We start from the raw sequence: 6,793 nt of genomic DNA, 5'->3' as shown, positions 1-6,793 counted from the left end.
TGGTTTTCACCATGAATTTTGAAGGTCTTGACCCCTCCCTCGCTGAATATGCTTCCCCCCTGCACCCCACGCTGGATCCTGTCCTGGACCCCCACCTCAACCCCAACTTGCTGCAGAACGTGGAGCTGGATCCCGAGGCGGTGCCGTTAGAGGGGCTCCCGGTACCGGAGTCGGTGCATCTCATGGAGGGCATGTACAGCGAGCTGCACACCGCCGTCTCCGAAGTGGGGGGGCCCGTCTCTGTCTCCCACTTTGACCTGCACGAGGAGATGCTGTGGGTCGGGAACCACGGGGTAGGTGCCCCCTCTGGGAATGGGGCAGGGAGGGTTGTTGCCCCAGTGGGGGTGTCTGTGCCCCTCTCACAGCCCAACACCTGCCCGCCGTGACCAGCCAGGATGGATTGGGGGAGGCTTTGAGCAACCTGGTCTAGTGGAAGGTGTCCCTGCTGCTGGCAGGGGGGTGGGATTGGATGAGCTTTAAGGTCCTTTCCAACCCAAACCAGTCTGGGATGCTGTGCTGTGGTGGTTGCTGCATCTCGGAGCGTGAGCCTCTTGCTGTGTCCCAAGTAACTTCACTGCCCTGAGCTGTGGGGCTTTTGGTTTTTTACTCATATCTGCCCGAATGGGAAAAATCTGAGCAGTCTGCCACAGTTTGGGGCACGCAGGGGGGACAGGAAGCCCCCCCGTAAGCTGGCAGAGGCCATAAAGGAACTGAGACCTTGTCCCCACCCAGGAGCTGGCACTGGGGAAAGTGGCATTTGCTCCTGTCACATCTGAGTGACGCTGGGGTGGGTCTTGATGAGCTTGTCCCCGGCTGCTTTCAGGGCCACGCCACCTCCTTCTTCGGCCCGACGCTGGAGCGATATTCCTCCTTCCAAGTGAACAGCAGCGACGACATCCGCCAGATCCAGAGCCTGGAGAACGGTGTCCTTTTCCTGACCAAAACCAACCTGAAGTACATGTCACGAGGAGGCCTCATCATTTTTGACTACCTGTGAGTACCTTCCCCTGGCAGCAGGCGCGTTGTTCCAGCCCTGTGAGCTGCTCCTGGGCTGGGGGAGATGGTCCCAGCCCCTCTGCAGTATAAAAGCTACATCTGGGGAAGGGTGAGGGCAGACTCTCCCCACCTTCCTGCTGCCTCCCCAAGCTGGATGGGAGCACAAGGGTTGTCCTCTTCCCTCTCCTGCAGCATGGATGAGTCCGAGGACATGCACAGTCTCCTGCTGACAGACAGCAGCACGCTGCTTGTTGGTGGGCTGCAGAACCACGTCATTGAGATAGATCTCAACACCGTCCAGGAGACACAGAAGGTAAAGCTGGGCTGGGGGGGGCTGCTCCCTGCTGCAGGGAGGTGTTTTGCTGTAGGGCTCAGCAGCCCTGCTCACCCCACTCTTCTACCTCCATCCCAGTACACCGTGGAGGTTCCCGGCATCACCATCATGAGGCAATCAAACCGCTTCTTCTTCTGTGGGCACACCTCGGGGAAGGTAACACCAGCCCTGTCCTACCTGGGACAGCTCTGGGACACCCTGGAGTTGGTGTCTGGCTTTTCCTGGAGCTTGAGGTACTCCTGAGTAGCCAGCACCCCTACATAGCACCCAGCACCCCCATCTCACCCCTCCCAGGTCTCCCTGCGGGACCTGCGCACGTTTGTGGTGGAACACGAGTTCGACGCGTACTCGGGCAGCTTGTCTGATTTCGATGTCCACGGGAACCTGCTGGTGACCTGTGGCTTCTCCAGCCGGATGAACGGCCTGGCCTGCGACCGCTTCCTCAAGGTGTACGACCTGCGCATGATGCGGGCCACCACCCCTCTGCAGGTCCACATCGACCCCTTCTTCCTCCGTTTCATCCCCACCTACACCTCCCGCCTGGCCATCATCTCCCAGACAGGTGGGGGAAGCTGTATCCCCTGCCCAAGCCGGGCTCTGCTCCCCTGGGGTCGAATCCCAGTGGGATAGAGTTGGCCCCGTAAGCGAGATGTATCCCAGGTCAGCGTGTGCTGGCCCACCTGGTGCTCCTTGGTGTCACACTGCTCTGTGCTTCCTTCTCGTGCAGGTCAGTGCCAGTTCTGTGAGCCCACTGGCCTCGCCAACCCTGCTGACATCTTCCATGTGAACACCGTCGGGCCCCTGATCATGACCTTCGATGTCTCGGCCAGCAAGCAGGCCCTGGCCTTTGGTGACTCTGAGGGCTGTGTCCACCTCTGGGCTGACTCCCCAGAGGTCACCTTCAACGCCTACTCCCGGGAGACTGACTTTGCCTTGCCCTGCATTGTGGACACGCTGCCTCACTTGGACTGGAACCAGGACCTCATGCCGCTCTCGCTCATCCCCGTGCCGCTGACCAGTGACACTCTGCTCTCTGACTGGCCTGCAGCCAACTCTGCCCCGGCACCCCGGTAATTTACCAGTCTCTCTCAGTGAAAACCAGCACAGGAGAAGTGTCCCTGGCAAGGATCCCCTCCTTCCATGGGTTGTGGGAACAGGAAAGCAGCTCTGTTGCTCTCCCTGCTCTCCCATCTCATGGCTGGCACTGCCCTTCCTCACCACATGTCCTGTGAAATGCCAGAGAAGTTCCCTGTGGTGGAGTTTAACCGCTGAGGTGCAGTGACTGGGCAGGTCTGAAGATGGTGGGATATGGTCAAACCTCTGTCTTCCTGGTGAGGAGATCCCAGTGGGATCCTGGCTGCCTTCTGCCTGTGTGGAAACTTATTTTCCCTTTGCCTGAGCCCTGTCCCAAACACACCTGCTCTCAGCTCTGCTGCCATGTTCTGACATAGCCCAGATGTTGTGTTGTGATGGAAAATGAACCTGGGGAGAAGGACCGAGTGGGGGGGAAACCCTGGTGACCTGCTGGTGTGTCCCTGAGCTCACCCTGAGAGGTGAAATGATGCTGCCAAACAGAGCAGCCTGTGAGTCACGGTGTGTTTTGCAGGCGAGCCCCCCCGGTAGATCCTGAGATCTTGCGCACCATGAAGAAGGTGGGGTTTATCGGTTACGCCCCAAACCCAAGGACCAAGCTCCGCAACCAGGTACCTGCTCAGGAGGGTGGGGTCCTTGTGCCAGAAGCAGAGGTCTATGGTTTGGGGAGGGATGGAGCTCTCACTGTGTGCTGAACCATCTCAGAGCTTTCTGCAGGGCTTGGGATGGGGGTGAGGGATGAAGTTCTCTGGCTTGGGGTGTCACAGGAGGCAAAAGTCTCCGGGGAGATCTTATAGTGGCCTCCCAGTACCTGAAGGGGCTACAAGAAAGCTGGGGAGGGACTTTTCATAAGGGCAGTTAATGACAAAACAAGGGGAAATGGGTTTAAGCTGAAAGAGGGGAGGTTTAGATGAGATATTAGGAAGAAGTTCTTCACTGTGAGGGTGGTGAGACAGTGTCCCAGGTTGGCCAGAGAAGCTGTGGCTGCTCCTCCCTGGAAGTGTTCGCGGCCAGGCTGGATGAGGCTTTGAGCAACCTGGTCTAGTGGAAGGTGTCCCTGCTGCTGGCAGGGGGGTTGGGACTGGATGATCTTTAAGGTCCCTTCCAACCCAAACCATTCTCTGATTCTATGATTCTATGAAAGTGTTTAGTTTGGAGGTGACAGGTTTTCTTCAGCAGTTTCATCGGCTGAGCCAGCCCTGGAGTCCCCCCGCTCCTCGTGCCCAAAGCCCAGTTCTATGGATAACTTGCTCTGTGGCAGGAAGGGTCTGAGCTGCCCGGTTTGGAGGTTTATGGCACGTCCCTCACCCTTGGGAAAACACTGCTGTGTTTTGTCCTCGCCCGCAGCGCCGCTGTAGTTTCCCACAGTGATAAGTCCCTTGTAAGAAGGAAGGTGTGGAAGCCTCGTGCAGGTTAAAGGGAGGGCCCCACTCCTTTCTGGTTTATTCCTTTGCTCATTCAGGGAGGCAGGAAAGCCCAGGACTTGATTGTTTCAGTCTGTGGTGCTTTGCTCTGCCTCAGGGTTCAGCTGTTCCCTTCTCTTCCCCCCTCACAGATTCCTTATCGGTTAAAAGAGACGGACAATGAGTTCGACAGCTTCAGCCAAGTCCCCGAGTCCCCCATTGGGCGGGAAGAGGAGCCACACCTCTACATGGTGGCCAAGAAGTACAGGAAGGTAGTGGCCTTCTGGGACTGCTCTGGGGCACAGTGGTGGGGCTGGCTGGCACTCCCCAGGCTGGGCTTGTCTGGGGTGAAGGACCTGCCGCCCCCTCACCCTGGTTTGTCTCCATGGGGAGCACCGAGGTGTTTCACCGGTGTCCCGTGGTGTGGGAAGGTGTCTGTTCAACATGTTGTGTCTCTGCTCAGGTCACCATCAAATACTCCAAGCTGGGGCTGGAAGATTTTGACTTCAAGCATTACAACAAGACTCTGTTTGCAGGCCTGGAGCCCCATATCCCCAACGCCTACTGCAACTGCATGATCCAGGTGGGAGATGCCCCAGTGCTGCCCAGGCCACTGCAGCCCCCAGGACCTCCTCTGACTACTCTGTCTCTGCCAGGTGCTGTATTTCTTGGAGCCAGTCCGTTGCCTGGTCCAGAACCACCTGTGCCAGAAGGAGTTCTGCCTGGGCTGTGAGCTGGGCTTGCTCTTCCACATGCTGGACCTGTCCCGAGGAGACCCCTGCCAGGTCCGTGCTGAGCCCAGGCGTGACGTGAGGCCAGTGGGCTGGGTGGTTGGGAGGGTCAGAGAGATCACAGAGGAGCAGGAGCTGGGTGGTGCTGGGACCTCGGGTGATGGCGTCAGACAGTGTGGAAACTCCTGTCACTTGACCTCGGTGACATGCTGCTCTTGCCCCATCCCCAGGGAAGCAACTTTTTGCGGGCTTTCCGCACAATCCCGGAGGCTTCGGCGCTGGGGCTGATCCTGGCTGACTCGGACGAAGCCACGGGGAAGGTGAACCTGGGGCGGCTGATTCAGAGCTGGAACCGTTTCATCCTTACTCAGCTGCACCAGGAAACCCAGGAGCAGGAGGGACCACAGGCGTATCGAGGGGCTGGCAGCAGGTAAGTCCCTGGCTTGGGGTGAGGACAGGGAGTAACCGAACCAGGGACATGGGCTGTCTCCCAGAGACCCTGTTTGTCACTTGGGGAGGAGCTTTCTTGTCACTCATGTCTACCTCGAGGGGTGTGTGGGCACACGAGGAGCTGCAGGCTGCCCTTAGAGCAGGGTTTGAACCCTGTGGTGAACTCTGTCCCTCCTAAGCCAGGCCCCACTGCACGATGGGCTGGGGCTGTGCTGAGAGTGGCGGCTCTGGACACCCAAGGGCTGGTTCCCCCAGAGCTGCTGGAATTTGAGTGCTGGCCCTAAACAGCATTTGTGGAGCCCAAGACGTGGTCCCCAGTGCTCAGCCCACTGTACCAGCCAGCCCCACTCCTCAGGGATTGCCAGGATCCTGCTGACCCCAACGTTCTTTCTCTCCAGCAGCTTTGGGTCCTCGGGGGACTCGGTTATCGGGCAGCTCTTCAGCTGCGAGATGGAGAACTGCAGCATGTGTCGCTGTGGCAAGGAAACGGTCCGTGTGTCCTCCACACTGCTCTTCACCCTCTCCTACCCTGAGAGCACTGGTAAGGGCAGGGCCTGGCGTGTTTAATGCTGCTGCATTTCCCCAGCAGGGTGGGGTTTGTTATCTATATGGATGAACCTTCCAGGTCACAGATACCTGCAGCAAGGAGCTTCTGCCGTGGTCTGGCCCGGTTGTGGCAGACCCAGCAGCTGAGGTTTAGTGGTGGGTTTCCAACCAGCTGAGCTTTTGGCTACAGAAAGGCAGATTTGGGGGTTGACCTTCTCGCTAGTGGTTGTGAGGAAAACCCCAGAGGTTTGGCTGAGCTAAATTGGTAAAGATTTGTGTGTTGGAAGGTGACGTTATTCTCCTTTCTTCCTTTAGAAAAGCCAGTCAAAGATTATGAGTTTGCCCAAATTTTAAAGCGAAGCATCTGCTTGGAGCAGAACACACAAGCCTGGTGTGAGAACTGTGAGAAGTACCAGCCCACGGTGAGCCCTGGGAGTGGGGTGTGAGCATGTCACGCTTCACAGGCTGTGAGGGGGTGTGGGAGAAGGGTGTGAGCACCCCGTGCCACCGGCTGAGCGGGGGCAGTTTCTCCATTAGTCAGTGGGGAACCTCCTGAGCGGATGCTGGAGATTCAGTTCCTGGCCTGGATGGCGACCCGGCATGGTGTGGGGTATTTCCTGGGCTGTGCGAGCGCTGGAATGTGTCTCGTGGGTCACAGGGATCCCAGATGAATCCCCCCCCTGGGGTAGGGGGCAGAGGGAAACCCCACAGGAGCTGAGGACCCTCTCCCTTGCAGTACTCCCAGCTACCAGGAACCCAGCCAGGTGGTGGGGAGGAAGCTCAGCAGGTGAAGGTGTTGGAGCAGGGAAGAGGGTAGCATGTGCCAAATCCAGATTTGAGCCTCTCCAGGGCTCTGGGTGCTGCCCAGCTTCCATCTCCTGCTCTCTCCACAGGTCCAAACCCGGAACATCTGCTGTCTGCCAGATGTCCTGGTCATTAACTGTGAGGTGAACAGCTCCAAGGAGGCAGATTTCTGGAAGACACAGGCTGAGGTGGGGGGAGACACTTTGGGGCAGAAGCTGGCTTGTTCTCCCTGGCACACGGGGTTCGCTGCGTGTCCAGTTCTGCGGAGGTGTTTTCACTCTGATCTCACTGTCTCTAACAGCCTCTTGCTCTCCACTTGAGCATCACCCTACTTTGTTCACACACAGAGGACACGTTGGTATTTGGTCATGTTTGTAGCATGAGCCTTGTTGTTTGGAGTTGGAAAAGACAAGATCTCCTGCCATGACAAAGCTGAT

At 57.9% G+C, this 6,793-nt stretch overlaps 1 protein-coding gene across 1 annotated transcript in view; it reads left to right on the top strand.

Moving 5' to 3' along the window:
- Positions 1 to 11: 11 nt before the first annotated feature.
- Positions 12 to 6,793, top strand: part of PAN2 (poly(A) specific ribonuclease subunit PAN2) — a gene marked incomplete at its 3' end in the record, with an annotated part of 9,733 nt that continues 2,951 nt past the window's right edge. Inside the window, exons 1-14 of the mRNA XM_010177928.1 lie at positions 12 to 293; positions 824 to 993; positions 1,189 to 1,309; positions 1,409 to 1,486; positions 1,625 to 1,892; positions 2,058 to 2,400; positions 2,937 to 3,033; positions 3,978 to 4,097; positions 4,289 to 4,408; positions 4,482 to 4,610; positions 4,787 to 4,986; positions 5,405 to 5,547; positions 5,868 to 5,974; positions 6,446 to 6,544. Coding sequence (XP_010176230.1) covers positions 12 to 293; positions 824 to 993; positions 1,189 to 1,309; positions 1,409 to 1,486; positions 1,625 to 1,892; positions 2,058 to 2,400; positions 2,937 to 3,033; positions 3,978 to 4,097; positions 4,289 to 4,408; positions 4,482 to 4,610; positions 4,787 to 4,986; positions 5,405 to 5,547; positions 5,868 to 5,974; positions 6,446 to 6,544 — 2,277 coding nt within the window. The remainder of the gene's footprint in view (positions 294 to 823; positions 994 to 1,188; positions 1,310 to 1,408; positions 1,487 to 1,624; positions 1,893 to 2,057; positions 2,401 to 2,936; positions 3,034 to 3,977; positions 4,098 to 4,288; positions 4,409 to 4,481; positions 4,611 to 4,786; positions 4,987 to 5,404; positions 5,548 to 5,867; positions 5,975 to 6,445; positions 6,545 to 6,793) is intronic.

This window comes from Antrostomus carolinensis, unplaced genomic scaffold (genome assembly GCF_000700745.2).
Source record: "Antrostomus carolinensis isolate BGI_N321 unplaced genomic scaffold, ASM70074v2 scaffold26471, whole genome shotgun sequence".
NCBI lineage: Eukaryota > Metazoa > Chordata > Aves > Caprimulgiformes > Caprimulgidae > Antrostomus > Antrostomus carolinensis.
This window is presented reverse-complemented; position numbering and strand designations above follow the sequence as displayed.